We start from the raw sequence: 18707 nt of genomic DNA on the forward strand, positions 1-18707 counted from the left end.
GCTGCACTAGAGTAATCAGGAACCTGCTAGAACCAGTTAAGGCAGGCAGGCTAATTAGGACACCTGGAGCCAATTAAGAAGAAGCTGCTAGAATCAATTAAGGCAGGCTAATCAGGGCACCTGGGTTTTAAAAGGAGCTCACTTCAGTTTGTGGTGTGAGTGTGAGGAGCTGGGAGCAAGAGGTGCAAGTAGGAGAGAGTGAGAGGATATGCTGCTGGAGGACTGAGGCGCACAAGCGTTATCAGACACCAGGAGGAAGGTCCTGTGGTGAAAATAAGAAAGGTGTTTGGAGGAGGCCATGGGGAAGTAGCCCAGGGAGTTGTAGCTGTCATGCAGCTGTTACTGGAGGCACTATAGGCAGCTGCAGTCCACAGGGCCCTGGGCTGGAACCCGGAGTAGAGGGCGGGCCCGGGTTCCCCCCAAGCCTCCCAATTGACCTGGACTGTGGGTTCTTTCAGAGGGGAAGGTCTCTGGGCTGTTCCCCAACCCACATGGTGAATCTCTGAAGCAAGAAAATCTGCCAATAAGCACAGGACCCACCAAGATAGAGGAGGAACTTTGTCACACTGGTTAAATCCTGCCGTGCTCTATTTCCCATAGGGTTGCCAGGAGACTGAATCTTGATTACTCAATTCTATATGATACATACATGTCAAACTTTCATGCTGTGAATTCCCATGTTTGTATTTTGTGCTGGGGGGTTGTATTCTCTTGCATGAGTTTTTTGTTTTATTTTCATGATGGTGGGAAATCTTCAGCAAACAGGTTACTTAGCTGAAAATGCAGCACTAAGGCAGAGACAGACAGTTCATGCAGGTAGGGTCTGGAGTCTGAAGGAGTCACATGGGAAAATATACACAGGTTGTCTATACTTCCAACCAAACTGTAGCTGTATCAATGTAGGTGGGGTGATCTGTTTGCAGAGAATAGAGGTGGGCAGCATGTCAATAGGTAGGAGGTGGGTAGCAAATGCAGGAGCTGCAGCTGCTGTGTTCTGCACCAGGGAACAATGTGTTTTCCCTGCAAACTACCAGCTGACTCCACACCTCCTCTCTCTTTGTGTTCAGGGAGTGGGATTCTGGCTGCCCACTGCTCAGGAGTGTAGATGAAGGGAAAAGCCCTCGCTACACTCACACAATAGTGGCCAGAACCTGACATTTCATGTCTTTCCTGCATTGCAGTATCTGGCTTACTGAATACTGAGAAATTAGAAAGGAAAATAGTTTCCTTGCCCTTCATTTTCATTGCACTTTATAACAAAATGCAGCAATGATCTGCAAACAAAATGGAACAGACAATGCTGACAACATCAAAGATCAGCAGTCACAGGTCGGAAACTATAGACTGAAGTGAAGCGGTCTCCTCTCACAAGACTATGCAACAATAGGCTATGCTGGTGCGAGCTCCCCCGAGTTATGGGAGAAGTTCTTAGGCAAGATCGTGGCATGGCAGATGGATCCACTGAGGTATTCTTGCCATTGATGAAAGGTACTCAGCATTCCATGACCAGTGACTGAGTGTTCTCAGCTGGATGCCCTTGCACCTTAGGGATCAGCTCCTACTGACAATGTTCCACAGGCGAGTTTGATAGTCCTAGGGCAGGCTGGGAGGTCTTTTTCTTCATTGCAGCCTTTGATTGCTCCACTGAATTTTATTTACTTTCCTCAAGGCAGGGGGCTGCTTTGGGCAATGACTGATTGCGACTGCATCACCTGCTGCGCCAGGGGCGGCACCAGCACAGCAAGCGTGTGTCTGGGGCGGGAAGCCGCAGGGGGTGGTGTGCCGGTCGCTGTGAGGGCGGCAGTCAGGCAGACTTTGGCGGCATGCCTACGGGAGGTCCGCCGGTCCCGCAGCTTCGGCGGCAATTCGGCAGCGGGTACGCCGAAGGCGTGGGACCAGCAGATCACCCGCAGAAACGCCGCTGAATCCGCATGACCAGCGGATCGCCCGCAGGCGAGCCGCCGAAGGCCGGCTGACTGCCATGCTTGGGGCGGCAAAAAACATAGAGCCGCCCCTGTACTGCACTAATGTTTGTGTTTGTTTTAATAATCTCTTTGCTGCCTAGCTACATATGATTACACTGGTCTACAATTTTTGAGAAGTGGTCTGCTTCAGAGATAAAATGTGCTATTTATTATGTATTTTGATGTGCTGAATTCAAATATGACAATTTAAAACAACTGATTGGCTACTGTTTCTAAGATATTTAAGTTTTTACATTTACAGACAGATACAAATAACCCCACTCTCCTGCCTCAGCTCGACTCGGAGACATTAGGAAAAAAAAAAAGAAACCAACACGAGGTGTAAAGAGAGCAACCAAGTCAGTGGTTAAGGATCTGGACCAGCTCCCACTGAAGCTAATGGGAGTCTTAGCATTCAATTTCATTAGTATGGGGCTGGCCCATAAGCCTCTCTCCCATTTCCATCCCCTGGTCAAGTATCTCTCTCATTGCCATGCTGTGTCTTATCTAATCTTGGGCCAGACAGTGTAAGATTAGTCCAGTGAATAAGTGTTTGTAGGATCTGACCCTTAGATTGTAGCTTGAGGAAGGGACCCATGGACAGATTCTGATCTCTGTTGTACCAGTAAACCCGGAGTGACTCAATTGCATTCAGTGATGTTGCTCCAGATCAGTTACTGTGTAAATGACTTTAATTAAGTTACTCTTGATTTATATGACTACCTGGGTCATCAGCAGGGACTGAACCTGGGCTATCTTCATCTAAAATCACAAGCCTCTACTGTTTGAGTTAAAGGACTAAATGCATTAGGTAAGAATGGTAGCAGGCCCATAAACTTTCTCTGTGGACCAGCTACTGGAGCGGGGCAAAGACTCAGTGCCCCAGTGTAAATGAGATCAAAATTTGATCCCAGTGTTTTTGGGTGAACGCTAAGCCTGCTGAAATGGGTGGGAGTTTTGCCAGTGACTTCAGTGGAGCCAGGATTTTGCCTTTTGTCTTTAAAGTGCTATGCACACATATGATTCTATACGAGTAGATAATAATAGAGACAAAACCATAAAAGGATTAGCTAAACCTGTTTTTGACTCGCTCTCACGCATAGGTTTGTGTAGCTCCGTTTTGTCATAAATAGCTACACTTCCTCCATCTGGGCAATGCAAGGAATTCCTCTCTGATAAAAAGGTTTTCAAGCCACATTGGTTTTATTTTTATGTGTTCTTTATTCATTTTGTTTTCAAGCAAACTCCGGCTAGAGGGGCACAGGGCAATGGTGCCAATATAAGGGCATTTCCACAATGGGGGAAAGCAAACACAGGTCAGACCATTTAACTTCTAATGATCTTTTCTCACTGTCTCCACTCCAGGACCAGGTTTCTTCTATGGGCGCTGAACTCCCAGCTACCTATGCCTATTGCCTGTGATGGAAGAACTTGATGTTAATGTGAGGTAGGAGAAACCGTGCGGCATATTGTGCATTGCAGATCTTCTGGCTATGGAGCTGCAGGAGGTCAATAATAACATAGCGTGTTTGCAAAGCTGCGGGATGTAGGATTTTTCTGTTTGCCAGTATTGCTAGGTTACTGCTACTGCAGCAATATTTGGTTTTGGGTTTCCTTGAGTATGCCTGATTAGGTAGCTTTGCGCTGTTATTTTTATAAATGTGTAGCCACCACAGCCAAACCCACAGTAGTGTAATGCAACGTTACGAAGCTTTGTATCACATCCCCCACGTGTCACAAGTCAGAGCCTCATCTGAGGGAGCTGTTTAAGTTGAGAGTAGGGGTGGGGAGAGAGGAGGGCAGGAGTCAGTTTACACCAGCTGAGGATCTCCTCCTAGATTTTTATCAAATTATTTTTTATTTTTATTCTAAAAATTAAGAGCCTGGTTATCCTTTTCCTTACACTGAGGTAAACCTGGAATGACCCCATTGAAGTCAGTTCAGAGACACTGGCATAAACCTGATATCCCCAAGTGGTAAATTAGCACTGATATTGCTTTGTGCCAATTTAGTGCTAGTATAAAATGCTGGAATGACAGCCCTGGAAACTGATGTTCCCTATTTTTATTGAGGTACCCTTGGGGGAGAGACAGGGCTGCTTTCTCTCTCCCTGCCAATGTAGCCCACCCTGAATTGAAGTTCCTCCTGTAGTCCTGAGATAGCAGTTCAATCTCCGTGGCTCACGTAGCACTTGGCCTCTTTGATGGGACTGCCACAAGGTTGCCAGTTAGTCCGAAGGCAGTGCTGTTTTGTGTGGACTGAGACCCCATCAAACTCATTTCACATAAGGCCACCAAACAACCATCAGAGAGTAGGAATTCGGGATTGCTACTGATAGACCTTGAATCTGCACTGCTGACTCTGAGGGGAAAGGCAGAGTTCCACTAGCAATTGAGAGAGGCACCCAGAATTAAATGCTTCACAATCTTTTTAAAATCTGTTTTCTGTATCTTCTCCATCTCTTGCATTTCAGTTTATTTCTCAACGCAGCATTGCTCTGAAAAAGTTCTCTGCATTACAGTGCTTAGACACCTTCTTGAGAGGTGCCTGGGAAAGTCCACAGAACAGATCAATTGTCAATTAAAATCAAATAGATCAAATGCATTTGCACTCATTTTCCAAGGAGTCTTTCCCTGATGAAACACAGAGCATAAGTGTTTCAAAAGCCTTAGTCGTGATGAGTGGTGAGTTGCAGAATCAAACTGAGGTTAGTGCGGGGATAGATATGTAATGTGGGGGCTTGAGAGTATAATTCCACTATATTAAATTAGCAATTAGTTGAATAAAAGTGGAGAGAGAGGGGAGAGATTTTGTCTTTGGGGACCTGAGTATCCTCTCACTTGCAATGGTGCAAATGATGAGTAACTCCATGGAGGTGATTGGAGCTACATGAGGGAAAACCTGTGTTGATGACAGGAGAATCATGCCCTGGTGTGTAATACTCGACATCTGTATGGGTGGATTATGGAGAAGGGGAAAAAGCATGAAGCTGAATGTATCTGAAGAGACTCTGCCTGTCCTCCCTTTCCATTGGGATTGACGTGAGAATGGTTTCTCTTGGAGGCTATTCAGGTGGGCCCCTAGCAGAACGCTTTGCTTAGCTCTTACCCGTGGGGAACCCATCAGGAAAGGCTGTCATCTCCTGGTTGGTGGGCATGGGGCGTGCTGGTCACCTCAGCAAATACATTCCTTTCTCCCTGGGTGGGTGGGAGGAGGGAGGGGAGGTAATTAGCTCTCTCAGGCAATTTCTGTGCACAGCAGGTTTCATTTTGGGGGCTGCCACCCCACCCAAGAGAATATCTCTGCTTCTCACCCACTTTCTAATATAGCAAATTAAGTTTTTGGGTTCTAACGGCCATGCAGCATTCTGCCCTTGGTTTGTGCACAACTCACACTAATGTCAGATGGGAGAATTGCTTGCAAGACATGTACCTTACTCCCCAGAGTTAGTCAGTTTGGGCCTGATCAAAGCCCATTCAAGTCAATGGAAAGACTGACTTGGGGTTTGACTCAGACCCTTCATCACTTCAGGAAAAGCACAAACTCCTCCACTGGCTTGCAATCAGTTCCTCTTTCTCCCCCTCCTCCTCCTCTCCCCCTTGTGCAGCTCTGTAAATGTTTTTGGAAATCAGTGTTTTAATGAATACTGAACAGGTCACATTTATAACCCAGCAATCGATTCTGAGAGGTAATGTGTTTTGCTTAATGAAATTTGTTTTGGCTTTGCTATGCCAGGAACATAGCACAGTGCTTATACTGCCATTCTTTTTCTGTAAGGGGAATTGTAGTGCTGATACGTAGAGTGCTATCGTGTTACCTCCATCTTCTCTCCCCTTCCTTTGAATACATCAGAAAACTCCTCCTCGTTATTGATTAATAAAAGAAAGTATTAAAACCCCCTGAAACTTTTCACCTCCTAGGCTGGTTGTTGGCTTTTTGCAATTCACTAGGAATGGGCACATTTGATCCGGCTAATGGTCCATTTAGATCAGTGGCTCTCAACCTTTCCAGACGACTATACCCCTTTCAGGAGTCTGATTTATTTCACCTCACTTAAAAACTACTTGCTTACATAATCAAACATAAAAATACAAAAGTGCCACAGCACACTATTACTGAAAAATTGCTTACGTTCTCATTTTTACCATATAATTATAAAATACATTGATTGGCTTTCCCCTACTGCAGAAAAATGTTTATGCTAAGACAGTTTCCTTTGAATTGAAAACAAAAAATACCCCCCACATCTGCCATTTTCATTGCTATCAGAGTTAGATGTTGTGAGAACTTTGACTCCCTATGTTGCCATTTAAAATGTTTTTAAATAATATTTGTAGTCCAAATAAGTGGAAAGTGTCCCTTTAAGTGCGACTGGACTGCTCCCCCAAAGTACATTATCTCCTGGAAACTATTTTGTGCTGTAGCAAATTTTGTCTCATCCAGGTAGAACAGTGAAAGGATCTCTGATGGGAGATTGCTCTCTCTCTCACTCAGTAATTATTTAATCCTGCCTGTCATTCAGATGTTAAAATACAGCATAATGCAATTCTGTCTCTTTCTATGGACATTTGAAACCTGTCCTAAATACATATTGGTTCAGTGTTTTGCATTTGGTTTGATATGTTAAAGACGGGTCAAATCTCACTCTCATTTATAACTTAAAAATGAATTCTTTTTCCTTTGTTCTTATTGGATTTATTCATGAACCATATAACACAGGCCTTCATTTGACACTTGCTGGAAAGTTTTATACACAGCACATCCCTTCAGGCATGTATTTTTGTTTTAACTCCACAATCTCCAGCCATGGGATTTTTGTTTTTGAGAGGTTCGCTTGTCAGCTACCAGTAGGTAGCTGATATTTCCATGCTCTCCTGATTTCAAATTAGATTAGCTATTTCACCCGGAAGTAACATATAGAACATTTTTACAGAAGTTAAGAGTTTCCAAATTTTGTTTTTAAAAATTGCTCAAGGCCACATAGTAAATCAGTGAGATTAAAATCCACAAATCCTGACTTTCAGTCCCCCAGTGCCACTCTCAGATAATCCAGTGGAAAGTCCACACATGTAGGGGGAGCATATTCTAGAGAGGAACTCTGATACCATGTGGATGACAGTGGGATGGATGGAAGGAAGGACAGCAGGCAGGCATATTGGAACGGAACTTCCTGACAGCAGAATTTTGCCCTTTGATCTCATTCAGCAGGCCCTTAAGCATGTATTTAAGCATCTGAGTAGTCTCATTGACTTCATTCAATGGAACTACTTACATGTTTGAAGTTAGGCACATACTTAGGCGGTACCTTGCTGATGGGGACCTTAGTGGTGCTACTTTTGCTGAAATGTATGGAAGACATTCCAGCAGCAAAGCCTTTGGCAAGATGCCCTGTGTGATACTGAACCTGGTTAGAGAAAGAACAGAGTCTGTCTCTCCCTATCTGCATGAAGCCAGGTAGCCAGAATCAGCTGTGTGAATGTTGTACAGAATGTTTTACTTGAATGAAAAGGTCATTATAGATTATGAAGGCTCCCGTGCAGAGCTGTGATGTAAAGTGAGAGAAACAGCCCTGGAAAATAAATGAGTTTTAGACATTCTCCTTTGTGACTCGTATTTATCATTGTTTATGTGATTAGCAGACCCCTTCTCTCTAATTCTAGGGTGGAAAACTAAAGGACCTGGCAACTATTTTAGATGTATATTCCACAGGAGTTTTCAACATACTGTGTCCTGCTTGTTGTTGTTGGACACATTCATTATATGCAGCCTGTTAACGAGGTACCACCAAGAAGTTTGGGATCAGAATTTGACCTAATTGTTACAACATGGAGAAGAACATCCTCTGGATTTTAAATTTTTTTTTAAAGAAGAAGCCACAATCTATGGACTCATCCATACATCTGCATGCAAATCAGGTAGTTGGCTCATAAAATGGCCAGGTAGATTCATAACTCAGTTTGCATGTATGGAAAAGGGGATTCCATGCTCCATGAACTTCACCTACAGAATTTGGTGGTGCATCTTACAGGCCCTCTGAAAGTGCAACTCTTCCTGTACATTTAGCATTGCAAGAAGGGGGATTCTCTAGTTCTTTAGAACATCTGCAAGTCTGGGCAGCAAATGTTATGCTTTGCCTAGACAGCACTGAAGAATGGGGTTACCAAGAGTCTCTGAAAGTCTTCCCAGTCGTTCGGAGGTTTTCATTATCTCACTCGGTAGCGTTCCCACTAGCCAGGATAAAGTAAAACTGCCCATCAGCGATCCGCTCGCTGTTTGATTCATAAGAAACAAACGCATCCACCCCGCTCCCCCATTATCTGGATGCAGGAGTGGTGAAATCTTTTGGGCAGTTTGAACAGTTTGATGTCGGCTGACTGTCAGTCAGACTCACCTCCTTCCCCCTCTTTCAGCACTGATGCTTGTCATTCATTCATTCAGCCCCCAAATGGACACTCGTTGCCTAGCAACCTTAGCATTATTGCTGTGCATCCTCTGCAAGTCTTGTGCTTTTATGTATCAATTTATTTAAAATCAAATAGAATAAGGGGAGGAGGGAGGAAGAGAAAATAGCTGCAGTTTAGCTGCCTCTGTCTTGTGGAAGAGGATTCCTCAAAATGAAGGGAAATTTGTTGCTATAAGACTGAGTGAGGTTTCAGGAAGCGCTCTATGATGGGGGGCTTTTAAATGTTCTGAATAAAACTGGGAGAAATTTTTTTCAGGGAATACAGTTTCACCAAAAAATGCATTTTTGGTGCCCTGAAAATATTCATGAATTCAGGTTGAATTTGATATATAATTTCAGCTGAAAAAATACCTGATTTTCCTCCCCAAAAAAATGTCGAAACATTTCATTTTGACCATTTCAAAATGTTTTGTTTTGACTTTTTCATTATGAAATGGCATTTTGTTTTCATATTTGGTCAATTAAACACACACACACACACACACACACACACACACACAATGTTTAGGTCAATTTGAAACAGTGTTTTTGGTTTTGGTTTGAATCAAACCAGATTTGTTTTCTATTTTTTTTTTTTTTTTGGTTCTGCTCCAAATTCTGAAAAATCCATTATTCACTCAGCTCTAGTTTAGAGTGACCCAATTAGACTATTAACACAGACTATCAATTGCTTCAGAGTAATTACTGTACAGATCACTTCAATCAAACACTCCCGGTTACCACTTTGCTGCCACATTGGACTCCAGGCCCATGCATTTCTGAATCTTGCCTTAGCAGTTTGTTTTTGCCATTGTGCTGAAGCGACCCGTAGTGAGGTCTTTTGTATAATCATCAGGATTCAGGGTCAGCTTTAAACGTTGTCAGCTACGTGGGTTGCCAACACATACATCCCAGGGCAGAGACATTTGAGAGTGCCACTCTAAGCTCCCAGGTGTAGTCTTTGTGCTGAGCTTTGGGGCATTGTCTCTCACAACTGCATGTGCTCTAATCCACCATGCATGGTGGATGGGATTTCAGCTCCTTCATTTTGTGGACCACTTTTTAAGGGAAAATTTCCCCGGTGGACTGGCTTGCTCTCCTGCCCTTTCAACCCTCAACTGCCTGGTTCTCATCTGCTTTAATCTGTAGACTACCTGGAAATGTTTTGTAGATCACACCTCAAGGGCTGCTGGCTTAAGCCTTTTAAAAGTCCCTTCACCCAGCCAAAAGCAGCACCAGCTCCAATGTGAGTTAGAGGTGCATGAGCGATTGGGAGGCTGCAGACACCAGCTAGTCTAGCCTAGGGCTTTGTCTGGTAAACTGGTCCACTTGCCCCCAAGAAGCTGTGAACCACTGATCACACACTACCGCTAGCTGACGGATTTCCATTGAATAAGCATCCAGTAGAACATGCTCACTTCTCCACATACAACCACACTTCAAGTATTAAGGGTAGAATGTCTTCTTTATAATCGTGTCGAGGGAGAAGCACTGGGTATCTCTCCTGGCATTGTGCCCCTTGGGTATGGCACCCGGCTGGGCATGAGGAGACCTGAGTTCTTTTCACAGCTCTGATACTGACTCGTTGTGTGACCTTGGGCAAATCACGGAATCCAAATGGGCCCGAGTTTCCCCATCTGTAACAAATCTATAAGAGCTAGAAACCCTCAAGCTCCAGGGCACACTCTTTTGTGTGGTTTAACTTGTTTTATTTATTTAATTTCATAATCATAAACTTAACTCTGCAGTCCAGCTAGACTTGTGAAGGTAGGGAAAAATGAAATGCAGCAGTAAGTCAGGAACACAAGGATTGCAGGGGGCTAAATCATAGCAAGGTATGTTAGTCCCCGCTCCAGAAGGAATGGTTGGTTAAGGCAGAAAGGAATTTTGCCAGCCAATAACAGCTCCCTGACTTCCCCTGTAGACAGGAAGTCACTTCCCCTATAGACAGGTTATAATGGGGGTGTTTCTTGCACTTTCCACTGAAACAGCTAGTGCTGGGCCACTGTCAGAGATGAGATATTACTGGACTAAATGGACCACTGGTCTGATATGGTAGAGCAGTTCCTCTATTCCTGCACACTGAAATCTTCAGATGAAGTACAAAATGTTATAATTAGTTGGTTTCAGTTCAGGGTGTGATCACAGCTATATTGTTTACTGAACACAGTTATGTAAAAGGTCTATTGTTTTTCTCAGGTGTTGAGGACTTAGAGCTATTTAGGAATTATCTTTTGCCTTACATTGCTACAGAGTTCAGTGGCACCTCGCGTAGGTGGTAGACTCCCTTTACTAAATAAACAAAAGAGAGTCGTCTGGGTTTGTCATACTGATAATTGCTTTTTATTTTGCAATCAAGTGCCTGAAACGACTGAATTTTAGGATATTAATTGCCCCCAAACTCTCAGTATTATCAGCTAAAGTTCTGACAGCCAATTGCTAAAGGTGTTTTGCAGATCAGGGCATGTAGAGAAATGCAGAGCCTGCTAGGAATACAGCAAATGGTTCATTAATCTCATCCAGACTTTGAGAAATGAGAATCAAGGGGAAGGAACAGGGAACCAAATTGACTGAATTAGTTTTGTTTATTTGGAAGCATAGGTGATATTCTGTTATTTAAACCAGACGGCATCCCTCTAGATGGTTCATTTAAAAAAAAAAATCAATATTGGCTGGCCCCACCATTTGGCATAGTGTGTTCTTGCACATCAGCTACTTCAGAGCACTTAGGAATCCAGGAAGGAGAAGACCTTCTCTGCATACCCACATCCCCTGAGAGTCAGGTCTCTGGTCAGAATGAGTCCCAGTTCCTGAACCTCACTGTATTGGCTAAAGAGGCCACTTCTCACATGTAACAGTGGGAAGAGATTTGCTTCAGCAATGCCATGGGTAGGATTATTGAGGTATTGTAGGGAAGGCAGGGAAGAGGTGGCAAGTGGCCATGGAAGAAGGTGCATGAGCAGAGTTGTCTACTGTTAGCCGGGGGTCATTGTGATAACTTTACAGTGAGATGGAGAAGATGCAGGAAAAGGGATGGACTCAGACCCGTCTCTCAGTCTAATCCTTTGGGAAAGAGGGATCCAGAGTCACAATAAGTGGTGGGTAGGCACAAAGGGACAGATTCTGCCACCCTTACTTGCATGGAACAGCACTTGCACATGTGAGTAGGATATTCATATGAGCACTGCTCATATGAATATCAATGAGTAGGGGAGGCAGGCACGAGACAAGCCTGTTTCCTCTCCTAAAACACCTCAGGCTTAGTCCAAAGGGTCAGAGGATGACAACACATTCCAGTAGTCACTCAGACTTTGTGTTTGCCTTCAGGAGGGAACACAGAGACAGCTGGCTAGATAGAAACACTGTACGAAGGAGACTCAGATGGGAAAGGAGACACATGGTGGCAGGTAAGGCAGAAAATGGACTTGGATTCAAGGAGGGATGATTGGAGGAGCTACATGCTTTCGTGGGTTAATGGAAGAGAACAAGCCCTTAGATTAAAGTTATCTGAACATGGTGAAGAATGTTTGCTTTCCAGGAATCACAGTTTACTGTTTGCAGCATGTCCGTAGAACACAGAAGGCCTTTTGTAGAGCCCTTGCTAGCTTCAGTTGAAGTCATTAAAATATTATTTCTCTCAACCTTTCGGCTCAGATTCCTTTTTAGGTGCATTAGTCAAGATCAGGGCAAATGCCAGGCTAAAATGGCTGAAGAAGAGCTCTGTGTGGCTCACCAACAGAAGTTGGGCCAATAGATATTCCCTCACCTACCGTGTCTCTCATTTTGTGAACTATGACCTGCAGGCTGCTCTTCCTCCCTCTCTCCAGGCTCCTTTTCCAATGAAGATCAATTGTAGCCATTCTGTAACCCCTGCTGCATCCTCTTGGGGGTGGCGCACTAGATCCAGTGCTTGCATCGAGATGGACTTGATTTAGTAGGCCTTTTGCTACCTCTACCTTCTCGGACCCTGTCCTCCTAGCAAGAGGGTTGTCCTGACCAGAGGCATGATTACCTGAGATTGGGATATTTGCATTCCTCAGTGTTGTTCTGGTGACATCAACCTCTTGTTCAAATTGTTAAACTGATAAGGGTATTGACAGAATCTCTTAAGGAAAGTGGCAGTGGGAAGAACAGGAAATGCCAGTGGAAAGAGGAGGAAATGGAAACTAACAGTCCAATCTTGCAGGTTCTTACTGAGGCAAAACTCCCTCTGTCAGTTCTCACCAGCTGAGGATCTGGCCCCACATGAGGCATCTCGCTGACACTGCCAAGAGAAGAACAGTGTGTGTGTGTGTGTGTGTGTGTGTGTGGTATGTAGACACATGGGGCCAAATTATTAGGTGTGGCTTGGCCATTTGTACTGCACCACTGGCAGAATCTGGCAATAGTGCCAGAGTAATTGGCCACCATAGGATCATCCCAGTGTTGGGGCCCATGATCCAGGAAGCACAAAGGTGAGCTGTGAAAGTCTTATAGATACAAAAGAGCAGCATGATTAATTTGCACTAATGCACAGGTACAGAAACTGTGGGGAGACTGAAAGGTATATTAAACCTAGGAACAGAGTAGAGGCGATGGCCGTTTCTAACAGCACCTGGTCCTCTGTCTTATGACAAAGCATTCACCACCACCACTGTACTGCTTTTGTGTGTCCGGTGTGGCTTCATATTTTTGTGCCTGTCTGTCTAAAATCCTTATTAACTGAATAAAGCAGTGTGTAATGCTGTCTACGCTGAATTCTCTGCAGAGCCTTGGTATGGCTTAGTACAACGGCACAATGTATCAGCCAGAGTACTTTTCGTACTGTTGAACTTTTCTCTCAGTTTCTAGGGAAACATTTTATAGCTCTATATTTATCAGAGTCTCTTTCCAAACACCTCCGCCAACACTTAATTAATAGAATTTTAAAGCTTTGCTCCAACTACTGCAAGTTAATAGAGTGCTCACCGACAACAGCTGTGGAACTAGGGAGACATGTATACATGCAATACATTTACAGGGTGAATGTGTGTCAGAGGGGCATCTCTCCCTCATCCATCTTTATATCCTCAGTATCCTGGATTGGGAGATATAGCAATATTAAATTTTACAATTTGACTCTTTAGCAAGGACATTTTTATCTGGGAAGATTCCTCATAGTAATCTAACACAAATACAGAGTAACTTAAACAGTAGAATTTTATGGCCATATCGGATAGTGCGGTCTTTCTTTAACTTAGTGCCTCTGCAAATAATTGCAGCTGTCTCTCATTAAAGATTCGGGGGGAGGGGGAGAGGAGATTTTTGGAGTTTATTGGAAAATATTGTGGCTTAGGTCCTGTGGGAGGGATAGCTCAGTGGTTTGAGCATTGGCCTGCTAAACCTAGGGTTGTGAGTTCCATCCTTGAGGGGATCTGGGGCAAAAATCTGTCTGGGGATTGGTCCTGCTTTGAGCAGGAGGTTGAAGTCCCTTTCAACCCTAATATTCTATGATTAGGGTGCAGGATTGGAATAGCAAGAGGGTGCTGTAGGTTAAGATTAAGGGGCATTGGTAAAATTGTGAAGGGGCCCCAGGAAAGCAGTAGAAAGAAGCACTGCAATTCAGGATTGAACTGCATAAGCAGAGCTGTGTGGGAGCTCAGGACCAGATTAGCAGTGTGGGTTGTAGGTCAGGGTTAATAGGTCTAGTACAGGTCATGAATGAGATGCATTGACAAAGCTGTATCTAGTAATCAGATCTGGAATATTTGGTAGTGTTACAAGACAAAACTAAAGTGCGCTGGCATTGCTGTTAGTGGGAACCTGATGGTTCTCTGTCTGCCTCATATCTACCCACATAGATGTTAAAATTCCCAGGGCTTTTGGAAAAGTGCAGGGGTATAAGCCCAGTGTTATGGAAATGATGCTCTCCTAGTAGAGCCAATTGTACTGTCCAAAGCTGCAGTGAGCTATTGCTGAGTGCAGAACGCCTACTGCCGTGCCATATTAGCCTAGGCAGTTACTGAACTGGCTGTATCTAAATTACTGGTTTGGAAAGAATATTTGCAATATCTTGAATATGAATGATACCTCATAAAACCCAGTTCTGGTTGCATGTACTTGGCCTATCAGATATCTATGGCAGATAGGTCTTTTTGTTGGCCTGTTATGGATGATAATATATAGCACAGTTGGTGGACTGTCTCTTTGAAATAAAGTGCACACACCATGCATATGGGATTGACACTCATTTGTTCTACTCAATTGAGTGCTTCCACTATTTAGTTTGCTCCTGATATACTGTGGCAATGAATCATTGATTATATGACGTACTGGTCTGGCAAATATTCATGTCATCTGCTGCTCTTACTACTGTGCAGAAGGAAGCCATTTACTACAGTAACTTATCGTCTTGCTGCATCTGTTAGCCCAGTAGTTAGCATAATGTGTCCTCTGAACAGCAGTCTCTGCCTCTCTAATGATAAGGCTTGATTTAAAAATGCCATTCCTCTGAACATTTGCCCTGGTGTATTGAAATGATGCAGAAAATCCTGGGGGAATGAAGTTTTCAGGGGGTGCTCAGCAGTTTGAGAGTTAATTCAGTGTAGGTCAAGGTAAAGAAAGAACATTGAGGTGTCTGGGGAAGTGTTACAGGACAGAAAATTGTCTGCATAGCCAGATTTGTGTGTGTGGAAATCTTGTAGCAGAAGTTTCTTCATCTTTCTGTCATTCTGCATACTCCAACCCCCACTTCCAAAGGGGAGAAAATGTTGTTGACCAACTCTCTGGGTCAGATTCATGAAGGAGCATGCCAAAGATGTGCCCATGAAAATGCCCAGGCCCTTCTTGCACCCAGCTTTGCTGAGCTGTTTGTACAAACCAGGCAACTACAAGCCAAACATGAAGTTTGCAAGCACATATGTGGGCTTTTGAGGGTCCAATTGTGGGTGCATTTTTGAAGGTGGACTTTTAGGGCCGGATCCTGATCTGTTATATTAGTGTAAATCCAGAATAACCGAGATGAATTTCACTCAGAATGTGTATTTTGGAAAATGTGTCCTTCTGTGGAAAATGTGGCCTTTCCTTCCCATGACATGAGACTGGCTAAGCTCAAGTGCAGTGTTGTTTAATATCTGACCTCTTCTTTGGGGCACTATAACCTGTAATTGCAAGGGCATGGCCTTGATTCTACAACAGCCGTTTTCCACCTGTAACTTCTGTGTCTTAAGCACCTCTTTGCTGGCTATTGTGATAATATTGGAATCCAAACGTGAACTCCCCAAGGAACAATTGGTGGTGTGATGGGATTTCATTCTTATACACCTTCCCCTTTCCTCAGTTCTGTTCTGTTACACCCACCAATGCAGCTGGTGTGTGTGTGTGTGTGTGTGTGTGTGTGTGTGCACGCGTGCACTGTGGGAGAGGGGGAAGGCCTGGGTAACCTGGAGACAGAATTTAGTCCCATGTTTGCGAGAGTCCCTTGTGCTTTTTGTACCTGGGTATGGCAAGTCCAGAAACCTAGCCGCTGCCCTTGCAGGAATCTAATTACAACAGGGCATTAGTCTGTGGCTCATACTCATTGCTTACTCAGTCAGAGCCCTCATTTGCTTTGATGGAAATTTCTACTGGTAGGCAGAGAAAGGCCAGGAGGATCCAGCCAGCTGAGGTTAATATTCTTTCTAAAACATTTTGAAAACTCTGGGCTAAATTCGTCTGGACTCCTGAGCACCGGGTAGCCCACGGGGGAAGCAACTGCAATCTCTCCGAAGTACTTGGGCTCACAGGGGCAATCTCTGCCCAAAGAGTAGGCTGTTCTGGCTGGGGAGGGGCAGTCCATTGCCAGATTCTGCCAGTGAGACTAGGGCCAGGTTTTAAAACTGCCCTTCCTTTGCATAACCCCTTTGCAGAAAACCCAGCCTGCTGGCCTCTGCTGCTAGGGCAGGAAGGGAGACACCTGGCCCTGGAACTGCCGTTATTTACAATATTGGCTTTTATGGGCAATACTAGGGCTAAAGTGGTCAGGCTGATCTGGCAGCTGCAATGAAGTATCTGCTCTTTATTTTCTGCACTTCAGCTACTGTTCTATGAGCTTTTTCTTTCGAGCCCAGGAGCTTTAGGTCTCATCCAAGCAGCTGCCTTGTGTTTTCATATTGTTTGCTTTTTTTCCTTCAAGCCAGGCTCAAAACCCTCATTACGCTGTCTCCTTGCAGCAATGCAGGGATCTTTGTTTAAAATTACATCCAGTGACGCACTGAAAACAGCAGTTGATCTAATGGGAACCTGAGTTTATTGGGAGTTTGTTTCAAAAGCTGTAAACCGACATAGCTCCCCAACCCACCCAAACCCTCTTATTAAACTTAGTAACACAGTTTAAATGGCAAAAGCCAAAAGGAGGAAATGAAGGCTTATGACTCTTGGGAGTTAATCACAAAGTGACCGCAACGGGCAGCACCTCCTTGGCCATGGGTGCCCAATTTTTGCCCGCCTAAGAGGCACCTTAGCAACTTGCCAGGAGCCTGAGGGCAGCACCTAATTGATCTGAGCAGATTGCAGTTGTGGCCCATGGAGACTACAGGTGGCACGCAGCTCGCAATGCTTCATCCTGACCCTAGACCCGCTTTGTTTGGCTCTGGGCCTGTCCCTTCCCCAAGGATGAGAATTAAGTTTAAGCGGTTGAGCTTTCAGTGCCATTTTGTATAATTAAGAGGCAGGTCTGGCGTTCACATAGGGCCAGATCCAATGTCCATTGAAGTCAATGGAAAGAGTCCTATTCCCTTCAGGGGGCTTTGTCTCAGGCCCGTAGTCTAGTATATTGTATACTGTCCCTTAAAATTAGTCACACTCAGGGTCTGCATGCTCAGAGTCTAGATGTGACCTTGCTTTGTATTTAATAAAGAGAGCTGTGGTTTAAACTTTATTTCCCTGGTCACATTCTGAGTTCCTGAAGAACAGAGGCTGCAGCATGCTCATGAGAAGATACTGTCGGCTACCTGACCATGTTAGAAAATATGATACATGAGTCCTTTAATCTCAGAGCTCCATGGGAGTATGTAGGCACACAAACTCATCTGAAATGCACATCCTCACTTCTTCCTCAATCCCCCAGACCCTCTTCTGCTCCTGCACTTCCTTCATTGTTTCCTTCAGTTGCAGATCTTTGGATCTCTGCCTACTTCTCATCCTATATAGCCGACCGGCATCAACTTCTAGTAGGGTTCCGGAGTTGTCTTCCACTCTTGGTACAATGCCCACTGTCTTATTTTCCAGGCTGGAGGAGACCTTAACATCTAAATCTGATGACTCTCTAGTGGGGAACTCATCTATTAAATACCGCACCATTGTGGAGCTGCAGGTTGTATCTTCGAGGGTTTCCCTTTACACTTGGTTATGTTTTCTTCTTTTTCACGTCGCTTGGAGCAGTTTTCTCAGTCTTTGGCCAGAAATCCTGAAGGGATTCATAGATTCTAGGACTGGAAGGGACCTCGAGAAGTCATCGAGTCTAGTCCCCTGCCCTCATGGCAGGACCAAATACTGTCTAGACCATCCCTGATAGACATTTATCTAACCTACTCTTAAATATCTCCAGAGATGGAGATTCCACAACCTCCTTAGGCAATTTATTCCAGAGTTTAACCACCCTGACAGTTAGGAACTTTTTCCTAATGTCCAACCTAAACCTCCCTTGCTGCAGTTTAAGCCCATTGCTTCTTGTGAACAAGTTTTCTCCCTCCTCCTTATGACACCCTTTTAGATATCTGAAAACTGCTATCATGTCCCCTCTCAGTCTTCTCTTTTCCAAACTAAACAAACCCAATTCTTTCAGCCTTCCTTCATAGGTCATGTTCTCAAGACCTTTAATCATTCTTGTTGCTCTTCTTTGGACCCTTTCCAATTTCTCCACATCTTTTTTAAAATGCGGCGCCCAGAACTGGACACAATACTCCAGCTGAGGCCTAACCAGAGCAGAGTAGAGCGGAAGAATGACTTCTCGTGTCTTGCTCACAACACACCTGTTAATACATCCCAGAATCATGTTTGCTTTTTTTGCAACAGCATCACACTGTTGACTCATATTTAGCTTGTGGTCCACTATAACCCCTAGATCCTTTTCTGCCGTACTCCTTCCTAGAAAGTCTCTTCCCATTCTGTATGTGTGAAACTGATTTTTCCTTCCTAAGTGGAGCACTTTGCATTTGTCTTTGTTAAACTTCATCCTGTTTAACTCAGACCATTTCTCCAATTTGTCCAGATCATTTTGAATTATGACCCTGTCTTCCAAAGCAGTTGCAATCCCTCCCAGTTTGGTATCATCCGCAAACTTAATAAGCGTACTTTCTATGCTA

The 18707-nt window shown here is 44.2% G+C and overlaps 1 protein-coding gene across 4 annotated transcripts in view; it reads left to right on the plus strand.

Annotated features, from left to right (window-relative positions):
• HTR4 (5-hydroxytryptamine receptor 4) overlaps window positions 1-18707 on the plus strand; it is a 225662-nt gene that overhangs the window by 73278 nt on the left and 133677 nt on the right. For all 4 annotated transcript variants that reach the window (XR_004646892.1, XM_034779812.1, XM_034779813.1 and 1 more), the window contains one exon: window positions 3330-3411. Coding sequence is in view for 3 of the 4 variants with exons in the window: in XM_034779812.1 (XP_034635703.1) it covers window positions 3386-3411 (26 nt within the window). In the remaining variant the exon portion in view is untranslated. The remainder of the gene's footprint in view (window positions 1-3329; window positions 3412-18707) is intronic.

This window comes from Trachemys scripta, chromosome 8 (assembly GCF_013100865.1).
Source record: "Trachemys scripta elegans isolate TJP31775 chromosome 8, CAS_Tse_1.0, whole genome shotgun sequence".
Lineage (NCBI taxonomy): Eukaryota > Metazoa > Chordata > Testudines > Emydidae > Trachemys > Trachemys scripta.